At 38.8% G+C, this 19,619-nt stretch overlaps 2 protein-coding genes across 4 annotated transcripts; one reads left to right on the top strand and one right to left on the bottom strand.

Moving 5' to 3' along the window:
* Positions 1-1,551: 1,551 nt before the first annotated feature.
* On the top strand, positions 1,552-12,858 carry LOC116254385 (uncharacterized). Its single transcript, XM_031629763.2, has 13 exons — positions 1,552-1,884; positions 2,283-2,591; positions 4,146-4,477; positions 6,035-6,109; positions 6,321-6,398; positions 6,620-6,719; positions 8,648-8,736; positions 9,949-10,060; positions 11,210-11,263; positions 11,411-11,459; positions 11,823-11,917; positions 12,148-12,260; positions 12,334-12,858. Exons 2-13 carry the CDS (start codon positions 2,295-2,297, stop codon positions 12,677-12,679), a joined length of 1,740 nt encoding a protein of 579 aa, XP_031485623.1. The 5' UTR covers positions 1,552-1,884; positions 2,283-2,294; the 3' UTR covers positions 12,680-12,858.
* A 667-nt stretch (positions 12,859-13,525) lies between these two features.
* Positions 13,526-17,744, bottom strand: LOC116254379 (pentatricopeptide repeat-containing protein At4g19440, chloroplastic-like). Of its 3 annotated transcripts, none has more exons than XM_031629756.2 (4): positions 14,586-17,744; positions 14,333-14,499; positions 13,981-14,177; positions 13,526-13,755 (listed from the first exon to the last, which is right to left on the bottom strand). In XM_031629756.2, exon 1 carries the CDS (start codon positions 17,535-17,537, stop codon positions 14,724-14,726), a length of 2,814 nt encoding a protein of 937 aa, XP_031485616.1. In that variant the 5' UTR covers positions 17,538-17,744; the 3' UTR covers positions 13,526-13,755; positions 13,981-14,177; positions 14,333-14,499; positions 14,586-14,723. The 3 variants fall into 3 exon arrangements, with proteins under 3 accessions (XP_031485616.1, XP_031485615.1, XP_031485617.1); XM_031629755.2 differs by having other exon boundaries at positions 13,981-14,174; XM_031629757.2 differs by having other exon boundaries at positions 13,526-13,945; positions 14,047-14,174.
* Positions 17,745-19,619: the final 1,875 nt, after the last annotated feature.

Raw genomic sequence — 19,619 nt, 5'->3', positions numbered from 1 at the left:
AAGCACGTGTCCGTGAGAAGCCTTTCCGAGGGTGGGCATCGGGCCGGCCCGGGCCCAGCCCGATAGCCCGGGTCTCGGCCCGGGCCCGGCCCGTTTAAAAATAAAAAATATTTTTTAATCATAAAATAGTTTTTTTTAAATATAAAATATATTTATTAATAATAAATATATATTATTAAAAAATAAAAAAAAATATTTTTTAAACTTAAACGAACACCGAACAGAGCTGGGCCGACCCGACACCCACCGTTACTTGGTTTAAAGAGACAATTGAACCGAGTCGGACAAACCGACACCCACCCTTACTTGGTTTAAAGAGACAATTGAGAGTCATCAAAACGAGGATCCTTCTATCTTTTGTAATTAGTTACATTTTTTATGTGCTTTACAAAACCCGCTTTTTTTTTTGTATTGTGACTTGAGGAGGATTGTATTATGATCACAATATTGTGTGTTTGTTTCACTGCATATTTGAATCCACAATGATATGAGATCGTAGGATTTCAAATTAGTATGTTTAAAATTTGACTCTCTTTCCATCCGATTTTATAATCCGATGTCAAACAGTCAAATGTTATTGACTGCAAAATCCATTTATAGTAAAAAAAAAAAAAAATTATAAGCTTTGAATGCTTACAAACAGTCATGAGTTAGACTTGTTGAGTCAGTTGGGATCATTAACTAATTATATGTTCTGTTTTTGTTGTATGTCGTTTCCAAATCACCTTTCCCATTGAAGACATGAAGTTTGTTATTTTTTGAATTGTGAAATATCACAAACTTTGGTAGTACTAAAACCGAGGAGGAAACCAAACATGATGAATTAACAAATTTACATTCTTCATCTATTTATATAAAAGAATGTGCCATACAAATTATTATCTAACCCAGCCAAATCGATTGGCTAACCCGATGAGTCTAAGTTGAGTTTGCCAACGACGTGGTACTGTCTAAGGCTGTTCACGAGCCGAACTGAATCTAAATTGAGTTTGCCAACGACAAAGTCTATAAGGCTGTCCACTAGCTCAGTCAGTTCAAGTGGCATAAGTCACAACTTGAACTCGGCTCGAGCTTAGAGAGCTCAAACTTGGCTACTTGAGCTCAGATCAAACTTAGCATGGCTAAGTTCGAACCCAAGTAGGACTAGAGCAGAGCTGATAAAGTGAAAGGTCAGGTTTGAACCCTAACACTTTGGGTTGTCCACCTCAAAGAAGACTCTTTGACCATCAAGACAACTTTTCACTTGTTTAAAAAAAAATGGAAGTATTTTTTACATATTCTTTCTCCACTAACTTCATCTAATTTAAAAGAGTCCAGCTCATATAGATCAAGCTCGAGTCATTAAATTAAACAAGTTCATTTTTAACTTGAACTCGACTCATTTATTAAAGAACCGATAATAGGGTGACCTCTATCGCAAACAAACAGTCACAAAGTTTCGGTTCTCAGCCGTAGAGATCGGGTTGATCGTGTATTGGAACCGAATTATCTGTTTCCCAACAAACCGACTTCAGCAATAAGGCGGGTCACAGAGTAACCATCCATATGCATTTCATTTCCCGAAATTCAAATATCCGGGTATCTCGGGTTCCAGAATTCAGCGTTAGCTTCCCTCGTTGGTCTCGATCGCGGGAACGGCGGACGCCACCTCTCTCGCTCTTCTGCATAAGTTATTGTTTTGGTTCCTAAGCTTATTCATCGGCCGATATCTTGTAGTAGGAGTCTCAGGAAGAGAACAAGAGGAGGAGGAGGAGGAAATATGTGGAAGTAGTAGTAGCGAGTGGGAGGTTTTAAGATCCGGGCGCTGTTAAACGTCGTACTGCGAGGGCATGAGATCAACCCACCTTTTTCATCGCTCAATCGTTGCCTAGTTGTTTGTGGCAGGTAAAATTTATCAACAATTTGCCCTAAAATTTGTTGGGTATGCGTTACAAGATCGCAGTTGAGTCGAGATTTTGGGTCTTCTCTTTTGTTTTATCGGACACGGCAATAGCCAATTGAAATCTGCCCAGAGTTTTGTTTGTATTGGCAATTTTTTCAGTTTTTTGGCATATTCTAACACATTTTATACTGATAATACGATGATGCTATCGGTCCAGAAACTTTTGTTTCGCAGCTTTGTTTGATAAATTTTTGTTTGAGCTATCGTAGTATTGAAGCATCAGAGCGCTCACGTTACTCCTGTACTGAATACTATCTAATTTATAGTTGTGCTCTATTTTCTTTTTCTTTTTTTTAATCCATGGACGTCACAATCTTTGCGGAAATCGAATGTCATGTAGGAGGGTTAAAGAATGGCTCATGATAGAAGAAAAAAGAGATCAGAATCCAGCGAGAGCTCATCATCAAGTTCAGATAGTGATAGCAGGGAGGAAAGATCAAAAAAACGGCATAGAAGCAAACGACAGCGAGGCCGTAAACATCGCAGGAAGGAGGACTCTGATTCCGGGGATTCTGAAAGGAAAGGTAGGAAAAAAGACAGGAAGAAGGGAAAGGAAGATACAGGTCCACAATTCAAACCAGATAAAGCAGAAAAGGTCGTTCGTTACATGCTGAAAAAGTTTCCAGATGCCAAAGATGATCTAAAGCACGTAAGTGTGTGGTAATTTTAAGTAATGGCTATCCGCCCCTTCCCAGAAAGTTAACAAATCAAAATTGCCAGTGACCATATCTCGTGGTCATTTTTTGATGTACATTGCATCTTCATCTCTTTTCATCTGTTACACATGGTAAAACTGGAGGTGATTTTTGTTGATGTCACAAGCGGTTGGGATGCTGATTAGTCTTGGTTGACTTAGGAAGAGGTTAAAAATTGCATAATATAAGACCCTTTTATGTATAGGAAGCACGCATATATTTTATGCAGATTCTCATCGAATGTCATGCGTTATTATTAGATATGCAGCACAAAGATACAACATTGATTTGATTTTACCATGAGTAATTTCACATGACATGCTGACATGTTACTGCAACGATCAACACACAAAGAAACATCCCACCGTTTCTTTGTGTGTAGAATATTTTTGGTTGTTGTTGTTTCCTTCAGATGAACTCGTGTCAGTTGGAGCTCGTCCTCATTTGCATGTTTCTGTCTTCTCTGTTGGTGAGTTTGTGTCAAACATAGAGCCGAAGTGTTGTTTGAGATTATCATATCAAGTATACCTTGTTGAGGATTATCATGTCAAGTATACTTTGTTTTCAACGGTTCAGGACCATTGCAGCAGCGCCTGTTACACATCCATCTCTTTAGGTGTTTGGAAGGATTTGGGAGAAGTAAAAAAAAAAAGTAGACGATGATGGAGATAGGGCATTTTCAACTACTTGGAATGGATGTTGTTGACAAACACTCTTCCATCTCGATCTTTTAATTCTTTTTTGGATTTTAGATTTTACAATAGCTATTAAAGCCTTGTGCTCCTCTATAAACTTTTACCGGAATTCAGATACAGAATCCACATGGACTTCTCGTAAATGGTCCATGCATATTCTCAGTAGGCTGACAAGATGCGAACCCACTCAGTAATGCGTAAAGTCTCCAATTCTGCTCTCCATATTAAGATATTTGGTAATTTCAGTTATTCTTGGTCCACACTTAGAGAAATATAATAGTTTATTGTTTTTATCCATTATCAAGATAATGAGTTTATTGTATAGCCTTAAATATACTTCTTAGTTATTGATAGCGAGATTTTTCTGGGGTATGTTTTGGCAAAATTATTTCTTGGGAAAACCTCAGCAACTTTTTAAGCAAATGAAAAGAAATTTAAAAAATTAGAAAAAAAAAACTAAATGATTAACTAATAAGAAGACATAAAAAATAACTGATTGAAATACTGTTTTAATGATGATAAAAATGATAATCAATAATTCCTTTTAACTTTAAAATTTAACCCATGATGATATTAAAAAAGAGAAAATAAAAAAACAGGGAAATATATGATAAATTTATTTTCACAGAACAAAAAGCGTGTGTTTTTTAACTGCTTTTTTGTTGTTCTTCTTTTTACCATTAAGATAACTCTCTTTTTTTCTTTAACCAAAGAACATGCAATATCTGTGGCAATGGTTATTTTTTACATTAGGTTTTGCGTGTTTTGAATATTTTGGATAATATTGATTTAAGTTGTGTTTCATAATTCCAGATTCTGCAAATGATTGATGCAAGACAGGCTGTGGACCTTGGTGGACTCACCAACAGTTACCTTGCAAAACTTCTTGAGAAACTGTTTCAATACCTCAATCTTAAACAAAATAAAAGTGGGGCGTTCTTCTTGCCATCAAAAGCTGGTTCTACTTTGGATATTTTAGGGCATTTGTTTTCTTCAACCCAAGAGTCAGGAAAACAGGAAGTTGCTTCTGAAGTTTTACAAAGAGTACAATCAGTCCCTTCAAGTTTTGCTGATGTAACACCAAAAACTAAAATTGATGATGTGTCCGAGCTGGGGACATTTGCAAACCCAGATTCAGCAAAAAGGTGAGACTCCAATATATCCAATAAGTTTCTGTGGATGCTCTTAATATTGCCGTAATATGCTTTCTGATCAATTAAGGTCTGTGCCTTGATTGTAAAGATCTTTGATGTTGGAGCCATTTAGCTGTATCTTTATATATGTGTATATATATATATATATAATGTGTATATATATATATATATATATATGCCAACCTTTGCATATGATATATGATATAGAAGGGTTCAAAGTTCAAACTCGATAGGCATTTCTATATGCTTCAACTTCTATGGATCTATTGTGTACCTACAGGTAACTGGCTGTTTAATGTTGTTATTGTACAACCACTTTCATTGCAAAGATTTGGAAAGCATGGCTGCTGGCAACTTTAGTGTTTTTGGCTATAAACAAGGTGCACTGTCAAAGTGACATCCACCTATTAGCTGTGCAAGACATGTTAAGTGGTGAAAGAAGCTGCTTAGAGCACCTATATATGGAGATAGGTATGATAATGAAAGATCAACCTCCAGGGGTGCATGAAGTTATGCTTACGGAATGGATTTTGGAAATTTTGGTTGCTGGGTCCAAGCAGTAAATTGCACAATGTGGATCATATTAAGGCTGCGAGATCATTCTTGGAAGAAGTATCAGCCAGTTCTATAAATTTTTTTGTGAAGTTTTACATTGAAAGTTTAGCAACATGAAGCTGGACAAAGTAAGTTATTGGATAAAACTAAACTGGAACAGAGGTTACAGGGGTAGCCAGGGTGTTGAAGCTGAAGTGATGACAGGAGGATGAAAAACAAAGTTGGGATGTGAAAAGGAAGGGTTTGAATTTCAGTAGGATGAAGCTCAAGGAAGAGTGAGGGTCACATGAGGAATGGTAGCTAATACTACATTAGTTTATCTTTCTTAAATGCAAACTAGATCTTGGTGTTCTCCATTTGAAATCGCAATACACTATCCTCCACCTTTTTTGAACCGTGTTTTAATTTGCCCATCCCAATGGTGCAGTTTAGGTTTTGTCTGGAGAGAAACACGTTGAATTTTGGATATACATAATCAACACACTGAGGAGGGCTAAGGGGAAAGTTCATGTGTTTAAGGAGTCAACAAAGGGGGAATGGGTAGTAAATATCTCAAAGAGTCGAAAGCAATGAGGTTTTTACTGCATGAGTCAGTAATGATGTAGTTACCAGTTTTGCATACTTTTTCTTGTAGTATGGAGAAAACAAATTTTGGTTAAACAATTCTGCAATGGTGGCTACTTGAATTTATCACGTCCATCTATCATGCAAAACTTACCGTCCTCAAGTCCCAATTGACTTTTCATGATCATGTGCAAGGTAGATCTTGCATGCTCGTTATTCTTAGAAAATCTTATATTAAGTCAATTTTCAAGGATTTTAGATTGCAAGCCTTTGTCTTGTATTGATATTTTTCTGATGTTGCTTTGGGGTTAAATTTCTTAGTAATTCCAGATGTACTGCTATGTTTTGCCTGTTATTTTATACTGTTCATCAAGTCATATAAGCTATCTTCTTTCTGTCTTAGTGACCCACCATTGACTTCAATTGCAGAGTAATTGGTCCCCAGATGCCTTCAGCTGAGGAATTGGCTCCAGCCTTGCCGAGCCAACCTCAAACAACAAGGAGGTATTGCTATCTGAAAATCCCATTGCTGTGTGTCGTAATTGAAGTTTTGTTCTAAGTTTCTAACAAGTTTGTGTAAAATGGAAGCCTTTTTTAGAGTAATTGGTGAAAGTGAAACTATCTTTTGCTTATTTGTTGAGCATCATTCAGCTTGTTTCTTCTTTTTTTCCTGCATGTATCTGTTTATTCTCATATAATGTTGTCTATTTGACAGAGTGATTGGTCCCCAGATGCCTTCAGCCGAAGAGTTGTCTTCAGCAAACATACAGAGCCAGCCTCAAGCAATGTGGAGGTATGCAGTGGTGTTATTAGAAAAAGTCCTTTTATAGATCTATGGTGCCATCTGGGACATTCCCTAGGTTATGTTATGCATCGGTAATCTGAAAAGCTGCTTGCTGTCTAAAAATATAGCATCCAATCCATTTTATGGTTTGTTTGGTAAACCTGCAAACTTTTAGCCACAGGACTGTTACCAATTCCATATTTGATTAATCTTGGTGATTCTTTTGTCAGCGATGAGGTGGATGATGAAGATGATGTACTAATAGGTCCTCCTCCCCCCAATGTAGTTGCAGAAGCAGAATCAGCTAATGAAGCTGAGCGCTTTGATGAGGTAGAAGCAGAGGTTTCTGTACTCGTTTTGTAGTTTAGAAACTCCTTTACTATAGCTATGTTGTTTATAGTTTCTGCATATGAAGCAAGTAAGCAAAATCCTGAGTGACATATTTTTTGTTGATGGCTTCTAAGGATGTGTTCATGATGGTGTGGCATGGAAGGTTGCTTTGAACAGTGCCTCTTTAACTATCCATATTGGTTTACTTTTTTTCTCCAGTTGGGTAAGAAATGTTTGCTACTTCTTTGTTGCAGTTGATACACGTGAAATGTTTGCTCCTCATTGTAAAATGTGAAACCGCTGCAGCTTGTAGGTAGTCAAAGACTTATATTTTGTTTCTATACTTTTAGGTAAGAACAACATCAGTGTCCAGAACAAATCAATGCACTTGCAACTGTTTATTTTCTCAGTTCAGCTTTCTTTCCTCTTTCAAATAACACGAAAAAATTTGTTAATGTGGTAAGATATTCTGTCTGAAATTTTTCTTGAGCATGATTATCAAGCTTTCCCTGTTGTATAGAGAATGGAAAAAGGGAAGATTATCAAAGAGTAAAGAATGATTTTGTCATTTTGTGAGACCCAATGTTATCAAAGGCATAGCGTATCGCGTATCGGTTGGGCCAACCTATATGCCGTACCGTAACGTATCGCAAAATTTTTTAAAAATATTAAAAATAGAAAAAATAGAAAAAAATAATTAAAAATCCAAAAAGTTCCGAAAAAACAAGCAAAATTCAGAAAAAATCAAGAAAAATGTATTTAAAGAAACATTCATGTATATGAATTATGAAGTATGAACAACACATTCCAAAATAAGAAATGAGACATTCAAAATAACATAATAAGCAGTCGAAGAGAATTCAATTACATCACAATTCATAAGTTCAAAAGTCAAAACATATAGTTATCATCTTTCATGATTCAACAATAATCCTCGTCAATCGTCCCCACCGTCATCACAACGAGAAAGAAAGCTTGTTCACCGGCAAAGCTTGATGAAAATGGAGAAAATCTCTCCCTCCCACATCTCTTGCAGTGTTAGGAAACAAGAAAAGAGAGAGAGAGAAGAGTGTAGCTTTTAAAAGAACACGCAAAAAAAGGGCCGTTGGGCCCCTTTTTAATTTTTCTCCCGTATCGTACGATACGGGCGATATGCGTACGATACGCACGCGTATCAAATGCGTATCGTATATGTTTCTTCGACCTATACGATACATATCGTACGTTACACGTGCGTATCGTACGATACGGATAACATTGGTCAGACCTACTGCCTACTGTGGATATTTGGCCATTTCAAGTTTGTTCAAATGCATAATTCTTGTGCGTGAAGAAGTGAATGATCTTGCATAAGGCATTTGTACTTTCTGTATTCCTTCAGTATAAATTTTCCGAGTTTTCTAAAAAGTCAAAAAGAGAAATGTTTTGTCGAATGGTATCTGTCGTGATGATGCCAATCCATATGGAGTTGAGAAAAAGGATGCTGAGAGGATGGGTTATCAAACGTTTGATTGGTGAAAATATTCAGTTGGACATTCTCTTTGCACCAAAGGATTAAGAGGATCTAACATGGAGAGAGAGCCCTATCTCTTACCATATGCTGGAGGGAGCCCTATCTCTTACCATATGGTGGATCTCCATATTCTGTCAAGTTGATCAAATTCAGCCAATGTACATGCACATCACTCTCTTGCCAGAAAAGCCTTGCAATCATAATACTAGTGGAATACAGCAAGAACTTTATCTTTATTATGAACAACACACTGTTAGACAAGAAAGTGGAAATATGATGGAACTTGTATATGTGGATGCATATTCAGCATATGCGTTAGTCAAAGTTGTCCTATTCCATTAATTCTATGTGCTGACCTGTAGTTTATTGGTGCATCATCTCTGACAAGCATACCATTTTTTACATATCTTGGCAGGTCTCAAGGATTGTTGCAGGGTCCATTGAGAATCCATATGAGGTGCTTGGTTTGAACAGAAATACAACACATGAGACTATCAAGAAAAGGTAAATTTGTGTGGTGTCCTTGACTGAAACATCAGACTAATATTAGTTTTGTGCTAATGCCATAACTGTGTCAATACTTCCAACAAAATTTCATATTTGGTCATGGAAAACTGGGAATAGAGCAACTGTCACTTTCACCAATCTTTGCCCCAAAAGGAAGTCTTGATACATACAAGTTTTCTTTCTGCAGAAGATCTGATGAAATTTGCAAGAATCTTGACACAATCAGTTATATAGTTTCACATGCTAATGGAATTTATGGACCATTCATACGCAATTAATTTTTCAATGGTGACTTGCGGGAGCTATCAAGGTTTTGCTTACACGTTTGAGTTGAACGGAATGCTTGATTTTCCTCCCTGGATGAATGTGCTTCAGAAAGATCAATTTCCACCAGCAAAATATATTCAAGTTTCTTATGGATTTCTTGTTGAATTTTTATCCTGTGATTTTCTTGCCTTTGGAGTTTGGAACTTTGAATATCTCTTACACTTATCTGGACTTAGATAGCAGTGGGTTTGTAGGGTAAACCAAGTGATAGAAAAAATAATTTCACTCCTCTTTGATCTTGTTGGTGATAAATGACTAGATTTTTTGCATAACAAGTCGTGTAAATGACTAATATTTGGACTCTAGGGGATGTTAGGAACCACTTTGCATATGTTTAGACTTGGGCATGGGGAAATACTTATTCGGGGTCTCTGATGGGCTGTCATGGTAGGATGTGGGATATGCGTCGACATTCAAAGCTAATTTTGTCTACTTGCATCCTCCAAAATGTTTAGAAGGTAGAACCTTAAAGACTGGGATCAAGGGTCCAATAGAGCCTCTTTAGTAGTATTCTGGAATCTTGTTCCAGAATCTCTCTGTATATGTGTGTTAGTCTGTATGAGACTGCATTTGCCCTCTTCACCTGTATGCACACACATACATCCAGACACATGCATGCTCATACAGGTACGTGTAGCTAGCATGGTTTCACATTGTCTTGTGATATTCTTGGTGGACAACAAGAATATGACATTCCCAAGTGCATAACCGCATCCGAAGCATGAGATAAGAAAGTGGTTAAAGATAACGTGTTGAAGACATCTGGCACTACATAGTCTGTAGGCACCTGAATCCTATAAAATTTTGACATATTTTCACGTTTAGGCTGTTGCTTTCTTTCTGCAGATAGTTTTCACTTTTCACTATGAGTTCTTGTTTCAGGTATTGGAAACTCTCACTTTTGGTACACCCAGATAAATGTTCTCATCCTCAAGCTCACCAAGCATTTGTATTGTTAAACCAAGCATTCAAAGAACTGCAAAATCCAGACAAGGTAATCTTTTGTTTTGTTCCTTCTGAGAACAAAAAAATTTAGATTGCTTATGCTAGGTTTCCTGCATAAAGTGGGAGGGGTAGCATTTCTGAAGTGTCACTTTGTGATGATAGGCCTCAGCAGATGCACTTGGGGCATCATATGATTGTGAATTGGCTACATCCTGAGCTGAAGTATTAGAACTTAGAAATGTAATTATTTGATCGTTACACATAAATATTCTTCTAATGTGCTGTACGAGGGGTATTTCTGTCCCAAATAGGGAAAATGATGGTCTATCTCTGTGCTATTATATGTGCTTGCTCCCTAAGAGATGTGCTTGTCAGTTATGTTATCGTATCAGGGATTTATATGTCTAATTAAATTAAACCCTGAGGGAAAAAGTCGGTCAAATGGAAGCCAACAGTTTTCTTCCCGTCTTATGACTATGATCCATGTTTTGATCTCAATACTGCTGCTGGTGAATGTTGAGAATGTGTGACTAGGCATAACCTGTTATTTTTCGTCCCAGTAACAACTTTTATAATTTTTTTTAGTTTAGTAATTATCATAGCCCATAGGCTCATAGCCATTATGCTACCTTTTCAAGGGAGTATTGAGGAAAAAGCTTATGCAGGATAGAGTCCAGGTAGTACCAGTAGGAATTTTTGCAGCAGTCCCATTCATGAGAGTGTTATTTGATTGAACGGAGTTCTTGATGCAAGACCAAATTTGTTCGTTTATCTTTATTGCGTTACTGAAATCTTCTTATGTTTTCAAGCATAACTTTAATTGCTTTCCTGACCAGAAGCCTGTTTTGATCGCAATCTGACCTGATTATACATGTTTTAGTGATTTATGATTTAAAAGATATTATAGGTCTGAATTGCTCATGCCTTATGGCATTAAGTGCATAAATAAATCTTTCACCAAGTACAGTTTTCATTTTATATATGTAGTAGGACTGCTCTCCGTTGTCTTCAAATTCTATTTGTGCATTTTTTTTTTACTTTCTCTGTTTTCCTTTTTTGACAATGACCATATTCAGTCTCTCTTTTGTAACTGTTAACTATTGGTATGTCCAAAATAAAAATTGCCTGTTGGCTGTTGCCCTTTTTCCTTGGAATACTTCTATTAACTCTCTCTCTCTCTCTCTCTCTGTGTGCGCAGCGAAAACTTGTTGACGAGAAAATTTTGCAAAAAGAAGAGTTAGAGGAGTTTAAGGTGAATCAGATTTTTTTTCATGTTGTATGTTTATTCAATTCCTTTTTGGAATGAACAAATTTGTGTGAGATGATCTATTCCTGTCAGATTGGAATGCCTCCTGTCCAACACTCTGGATTTGCTTAGTACTTTTTTTGGTAAATGCAGGCAGAACTGCAAGCACATCGTGAGGCTGCAAAATGGCGACAGATACGAGGTTGACCACATTCATTTCTTAATGTTATTTATGTGAAAATTGAAATTTGTAAGGTAGAACTACCAATATGTGCTGTTCATTGTAATTCACTTTGCAACCTTCACATAATGCTATTGGCAACCTATGGTATTAGAGTTCCATATAATAGGGACGTGTGAAAGATTTAAGAGAGTGAAGAGAAGGGTGCAAAGTACTTGCAAATCACTACAGTTAATTAGTTACAAGAACAAAGAGACGACTTCCCAGAAAACTTAAAGAATGTATCCTTTTGAGACCTGTTGAAACCTCGCCTACACAATGGCTCCAGGAACATTCTGGAAGGTAGCAGGTTCTAATTCTGTTTGCTTACCAATGGTCCTGCAGGCGAGTCTTTGCCTGGTGATGAGGAGCTTCTTGCTGGCGGAAAGCAGCTACCAAAGCGAGATGAATGGATGACAACGTTGCCACCTGAAAGGGCGGTAAGTATTTTCCTTATCCTTTTTCAAACAGGGAAGCTAGAGTAGGCAGATTCCTAGCAAATTATGCCAAGAGATGCACCTGGATATGGACCATTGGCCTTCAGCAAGCTCTAAGTCCAACCTCTTATTTTGGTGGATGAAGCTCTCATTGGTTAATGATCTTTCCTCATTTGGTATTTCTGAAAGTTGGCTCCTTGGGAACTGATAATTTGATCTTGGAACTCCCTCAGCCTGGTCTAAGTATGCATTCGACATCATTCAGCAAAGGTGGGAAAGAAGGCCGTGGTGATACTAGCCTCTGGACTGACACTCCTGATGAAATAGCCCGGAAAGCGAGAATGAGGTTTGCCTATTTAGACCACTTTATGCCATTTGTACCACTTTCCTTCCTTTTCTTAAATAGGTGTTTTCTGCAGAAATTTGATGACACACAACACAATATCTGCACTTGCCGACGATGAAACAGCTAACAGAAAGAAGCAGTCTAGTTCAGATGCTGAGCTGGTGGATGCATATCAAAGCTCTAAAAGGTCGAAGACATTGTTGCAGAAGCACCAAGAAGCTGCCAGTAGTGCCCCCCGGAAAAAGCAAAACAAAGAAACAATCAAGCAAGAGTGGGCTGGACAACATCCTTGGAAGCCATGGAATCGTGAAACAGATTTGGCAGCTGGGAGACAGAAAGTTGAGTTGGACTCCAAGGATATGGCCCAGGGGCTTGCTTCCAGGTTTTCATCAGGATCCTTCCAGAGAAACTTCCTCTAGTGTTCCTTGCCAATGGAATGGGCCTTGGAGATGCCTTAAAACTGAAACGAGGGTCCTTCACTTAAATGGAGGTTTTGTATTCCATGTGTTCATGGATCTGCTCGGCAATTCACGCCAACCAAATGCACCGTGAGATTTTCCCACAATCAGCTTCTGATGTTTTTATATGGCTTAGTAAAGCATTCGTTAATTTCTGCAAAGTTCTTTATTTAGTAGAGCTCTTCATCTGGAAGCTGCTATGGTGAGGAAATGTAGAAATGCACAGAGAAGCTATACTCACTGCATGTTAAATATCAACCAAAAAATATCCTTTTTTTTTTCGAAGGCTACATGGAACTTGTGGGATAACGATCACAGAAAGTTGAAAATGGATAACAAGATATCACCATGCATGTTAATGCAAAAATCACTAGCTGGTGTTGCCTCTATGCTGAAAGTTACCTAGAGAACGAAGTCCACCACTTTATTAAATACAAGAGTTTGCTGGCAGTTCATACGGCATTTAGTATGAAAGAAATGTTAAAGTGGCCTTCCAAATTGGAAGGTTTAGACTGCACCTTCTCTATGCATCTTTGATGCCTCTCCGGCTTCATCGTAATTCGGAAGGTTTCAGATTACACCTTACGCATCCTTTAAGCCTCTTCAGTAGCTTCTTTTTGAGAGGCAGCAGCTACATCTTGCGCCGCATGGAATACCAATTTTTAGTTCTTTATCGGCAACCAGCATCAATCGTCACATTGGCAAGGCGAGACTGTCGATATTAAGAGGATCCGTTTATCTTTCTCTGTGTTTGAACGTTCAGCAGATGGCAAATTCCTTAATCGCATGCCCGTTTGTACATCTAGCTAGCTGGATCGGCTTATGGTGCTCAAGTCTGGAAACAAGAATTTAATATACATAAAGCTTGTCCGATGGGCTGGCGGGGCAGTTACCAGGTTCAACTGCTTGACCGGCTGTACACAGGCTTGTCGCGGACTGTAAGGCTGTACACTGCATTATTGTCTCTGTAGATTCCGCCACCTGAATGGGGGTTTCCTTAAATAAATCGAAACCCATCTATTGGCGTATCGCATGGTCTGTACACAAAAATAAACTCATTTCAGGCCAACCAATAACGAGATTGCTCTTTCGTTCTTTTTTGTGTCAAAAAAACTAGTTGCTTATTCAATGAAAATCACGGAAAATCTTAGCTTCATTCTTATTCTTCTTCCTTTTGTATCAGATGTGCAGGATTAGTACCAAATATTGCATCTCAAATTTATAAGCCTGAAAAAGCAATTGGCTTCTTTAGAGGAGCTTACCTTATTGAGATTTTTCACGAACAGAAAAGAAAGCATGGCTTGTAAAGCTTAATGCACTCCTTTTACCTTCTCCACCAATATTCGACCATATCTTGCATTTATCGTTGATATGGCAGTGTTGTGCAGCGGTTACGGCTCAAGTAACTTACATGGGCGGATGATGTTTCTACTGGACGAAAGAATGACGTAGAAATCTGCTGCAGATAATCATAAGGATCAGTACGAGAGCAAGCTTGAAATGATCAGGCATGGCCAAGAATGGTTTCACCCTTAGTTACAGAAGCCTGCTCCACGATGCAGTCTATGGTGTACAGTGAAAACCAATAATTAAGAGAAAAAAGGAATAACGCACCCATCATAAACTTCTTCTTGTCCACTTGTTCATTGGTAGGTACTAGCTTGTCTAAGCTTCTTCATCACCACAAGAAGCACCTTCTGGACGAGATCAAGAATTCGGTATGACCTCTTTCCCCTCCAAAAACTCGTTGATATGGAATATTCAGCTCAAACACACTTTATCTAATCAGAAGACATAATATGCATTATAAGTTTGTCGAGGTCACAAGCAAATAAACAATGAATGCCGCGGTAAATTGATTCCTTACCTTTTGGAGTCACAAGCACCGACCGTTCGATGGTTGCCGTTCCTTAGAAACAGCCAAACACATTTTTTGGATGCCTTGCACTCTGCAGATAATCTTATTGCTTGTTGAAATATTATGCACATTCATTGTGAACTTCATTCAACCATCTTCCGACTGTGTCCGGTGTCTTGCTATCAATATTTCAGTTTGTTTATCAAGTGTCATATGCTTGATATCCCCAGTAACTATCCCATGCTTAACCATCCATTTTGATATAAAACTAGCTTCTTTGGAATATCCGGAAACATAAAGCCCATTTACAAGTGTTGTATATGCAACTTCATCCAAGACCAGACCTCTCTGTGCCATACGATCACAGAACTTGAAAGCGTCATCCATATTTCCTTCCTTACAGAATGCATGAATCAATGCGTTGTAAGTTGTAACATCTGGAATAATGCCTCTAGCATCCATTTCATCCAAAAGTTTAACAGCTTGCTTGACATCACCAGCTCTACAATAGCCATTAACCATGCCAGCATAGGTGGCTTTATTTGGAGCCAGGTCATGTAGATGCATTCTTGCAATGATGTTGTTTGCTTCTTCCATGTTCCCTTCTTTACAGAACCCATAAGCCAAAGTGTTATAAGTAACAATATCTGGAACAATCCCATTTTCAACCATTTCATTAAAAAACTTAACAGCTTTTTCAAGGTCACCAGCTCTGCAGTAGCCATCAATCATGATAGTATAGGTTATCTTATTTGGAGCCAAACCATGACAACGCATTTCCTCAAGCATATTGTTTGCTTCATCTAAGTGCCCTAGTTTACAGTAGCCTTCTATTATTATCGTATAGCAGACAACATTAGGAATCAAACCCACATTCCTCATCTCATCCAGATTCTTTTTTGCTGCCTCAATGTTTCCAATGCTGCAGAGGTAGTGGATGAAGGACGCATATGTAACGTTAGTTGGTGAGATGTGTTTCTGTTTCATCTCATCGAAGAGTCTAACAGCATCTGCCATGTTTCCATTTTTGCAATGTGCATCAATAAGCGTATTGTAGACGACATCATTTGGATCCAGCCCTGATTCTAGCAATTGTGTGAATACGTCAGTTGCCTTATCAAGGTTCTTAAGCTTGCAGTACCCACTTATAATTGTGCTGTACATAACCAAATCAGGCACCAAACCAGCCTCCACCGTCTTCTTCAATAGGTCCAAGGCCTCTTCCATCTTACCCAAAGTACATAAACCATGTAAAAGAGCATTGTATGTGAAAAGATCCAGCCTCATCCCTCGTCTAATCATGTCTTCTTTCAGTCTAAAACCTTCATCAATCCTACCCTCCTTGCAGCACCCAATAATCAACGAGTTGAATGTCACATTGTCAAGTGACATATCCCTCTCAAGCATTTGTTTGACAAGTGTAACTGCCTCTTTTGTGCTGCCACCTTTGCAGAGACCATGTACAAGTGCATTACAAGTTACAATATTAGCTCCAAATCCTTTCTCAAACAGTTCAGAGCATAATCTTAAAGCTTTATGCATCTTCCCCACTTTACACAGCTCATTGATGATCACAGTGCACATAGCATCACTGAGCCTCACACTTCTAGCTAGCATTTCATCAAAGAGCCTAACTGCTGAATCCAATCTTGACTGACCTATTAGCCAATGAATCATCCTACTCACAGCACCAGGGTGAACATCAATGCCTTCTGATAGCATCTCCTCCAAAAGCCCCTCTGCTTTCTGCATGTCTCCCATTTTAGATAATCCATGGAGAAGAGAATTGCATGTAACCGTGTTTGGCGAAACCCCTCTAATTACCATATCATCCCTAACCCTCATTGCCTCTTTAACGTTTCCCACTTTACAGAAACCATCAATCAAGGTATTATAAACCACATCATTGGGAGCAATCCCCTTTTCAACCATTTCATTCAGAACAGAGGTCGCTTCATCCATTCTCTCAGATTTAACCAAACCGTTAAGAAGTGAACTATAAGTGACAATGCTCGGATCAATTCCCTTATCAATCATCCTCTGTTTCAATCGAAAAGCCTCATCCAATTTCCCACTCTTACAGAGCCCATGAATCATAGTGTTATATGTAATGACACTTCCACAACAACCAGATTCCTCCATCCTACCAAACAACGCAATTGCATCTTCAACCTTACCCAATTTGCAATAAGCATTAATCATAGTACTAAAAGTATAAAGATCGGGGGAGATGCCCATCGACATCGACTGGAAAACCACCCTGCATTTATCAAATTCGTTCGATTTCACGAGAGAATTCAAGAGAAAATTGCAAGTTCTCACAGAAGGGAAGAGACCGTGGACGCGCAGCAATTGAAAAGCATCGAACGCGAACCTCGCATTCTTGAATGTAGTACAGCATATATGAATCAGCAAATCAAACGCCATCGAGCTAGAAGATACGCAAGCAGTGTCCACTAGAGCACGGGCAACTTCAAGATGCCGCTCGTTCGGGTTGGCGAAGGCCACAGCAAAGTTACAGTCGATCAAGCGAATCAAAACCAATCTAGCCGATGCCGGAACGTTGGCACGAAGAAGAACGTGGACGAGGACGCAGTACGATCGGACAGTGAACGGGAAATCACGGGTCTTGGACGCCCAATCGAAAAACTTAAGCGATGTAAGCGGATTTACAGCGGACTGTACATCGGAGAAGATGCGATCGAACTGGATAGGACTCAGACCCCCGAGGATTTCCCGGCATTTGGACGAGTCCAGAAATGGTTGGGAGAGAACCTGCATCACCTTCTTCGCGAGGCCGCCTCCGCCGCCGTCATCGTCAGCGACGACAACCGACTCCAAGCGGTGGTTCTGATAGTGATGGGCAGAGGCGAAGGCGGCACCAGTGAGCGGACGGATGAGGTTGACGGCCAGAGTTTTGGCTTCCTGGCTGAGGAGGGAGGAGGGGCGTCGGAAGTCCATTCGAAGAAGGGAAGGAAGGTTGATTGTCCTGTATTGGGAGAGCCGCGGCGTCCCAACGCTCGATAGGAAAGTGAAGAGGAGAAGCCTGCCTAGCTTGTGGTGTCATAGGCTTCCAGCAATGCAGGAGAGTGAGAGAGAAGAGGGAGAGTCGCCCCCTAGCGCGGCCGCCTGCCTCTCCCCGTAGGGCGAGGGAGAAAGGAGAGAGGACACCGCCGTTGAGTTAAACCTTCGTTTGTACCACTCTACCTTGAATCGCATCGACTCAGAGAACGTGACAGAGACACGATTGTAAGCGTCCATGAACACTCCTGTCCTTCTCGGTTTTCTTGCCGTCTCGGTTTGCAAATAAATGCTACGCATGGTCGGTACCATCGGCAGACATTGGCCTGTGTATTGAGTTATGCCATGTTTTTTAACAATAATCAATAGATATTTTTGAAACATTTACCAAATAAAAAATGTCTAATACTGTAAGATCCGTGTCGGCCAGAACCGTTTTGGTAAAAAAAAATAAAAATAAAAAGGTTTTAAACTGAAGGTTTGAATGACAATCTAAAATGTAGTTTTGGAAGTAAAATATTACCTTACCTCCAAAACGGCGTTGTTTGAGGGTTTAAGAAAAATTCAGTTTTGACGAAAACTAGTTTTCAGAATAGAAGCAAATAACCTCACCTCCTAAGTTATTCGTAAAAAAACTATGTTTTAAATGTGTCGCTCAAATACGAAAACTGGTGGTTATTTAGAAATTCATTAATAGTTCTCACGAAACTGGGGTTTTGAGGGTGTCATCCAAATGCCTTCTAAAGTTTTACAAGAAGTCGCTCAAAATTTGAAGGTACAATTAAACATGCTTAAGTTTGAATTTCTTTCATTCAACTGCTACTTTTCTTCTCCACGTGATGTTGGTGATGAAATTAGAGAAATTCAAACGGTAGCTTGTTTTGACTGCGGTTTTTAATGCATTTTCTTTTGTAATTTCCCATCTCTCTCATACAACCATGGCTGCCAGTGTAGAATCTACTTTATAACCAATACAAACGAACATCAAATTACATGAGTCATGTTGGATCAGACATGTTAAGTACTGATGCAATGCATCAACTATAACAACCTGACCCTCTCTTGAACTCTATAACAACCTGACCCTCTCTTGAACTCGAGCCTGGTTCGACGAATTTCAATCATTTTCCTAACAGTTTCCATTTTAACCCCAAAAAGACTAGAAACTATGATAATCATCGCATTAATAAGCCCTTGAAGATCTCTCACAATCTTCGATACATGACTAAACATTTAGGACGTTACAATCCACCGCTTAAGACACATGCATCCGCGTATGTGGGACCCTAAGTCCGAGTGTTGAACCGGCTCTGATATCACTATAACAACCCGACCCTTTCATGAGCTCGGGCCATTGGTTCGACGGATCCTAACCTACCCCCTAACAATTTCAGTTCTTACCCAAAGAAGACTAAAAACCAGGATAATCATCTCCTTAATAACTCTCTTTATAAACCTTTAAAGATCTCTCACAATTTTTGATACAGAACTAAATAATCATCTCCTTAATAACTCTCTTTATAAACCTTTAAAGATCTCTCACAATTTTTGATACAGAACTAAACATTTAGGGCGTTGCATCAACAATGAAGTACTTGGTCATGTTTGTCATGTTAATAACCTGATACTATATCAAATAGGGTAATTTGGAAGAGTGCATGTTTTGACAAATTCTAAGCTTATAGGTTTGATCAACACAATTGATCGTAAAAGAATCAGCCTTCAAATTGCCTCAAAAGTAATGGCAATGGAATACCTAATTTTGTGTTAAAAATACAACAAACATTTCTGTCGCCAACAAAAGTTGTCTCCTTGGCATTGCAAATTTCCAAACCAAATATGAGAAATCAATACCAACTTTTTTGCCAGGCAACAGTAAGCTTTTTTTCTCTCTCACCAAACTTTTGAATAACAGAAATGAAATTACTGAGGCTCCACGCCGAAGGATCGAGCTTGGGCTGCATATCTGTTCAAAGATGAATCCCGTTGGATATGAAAATGCCGTCAGAGGAACAACCAGAT

Source organism: Nymphaea colorata, chromosome 5, assembly GCF_008831285.2.
Source record: "Nymphaea colorata isolate Beijing-Zhang1983 chromosome 5, ASM883128v2, whole genome shotgun sequence".
Lineage (NCBI taxonomy): Eukaryota > Viridiplantae > Streptophyta > Magnoliopsida > Nymphaeales > Nymphaeaceae > Nymphaea > Nymphaea colorata.
The sequence above is the reverse complement of the archived record's forward strand: the minus strand, read 5'-3'. Positions and strand labels throughout refer to the sequence as shown.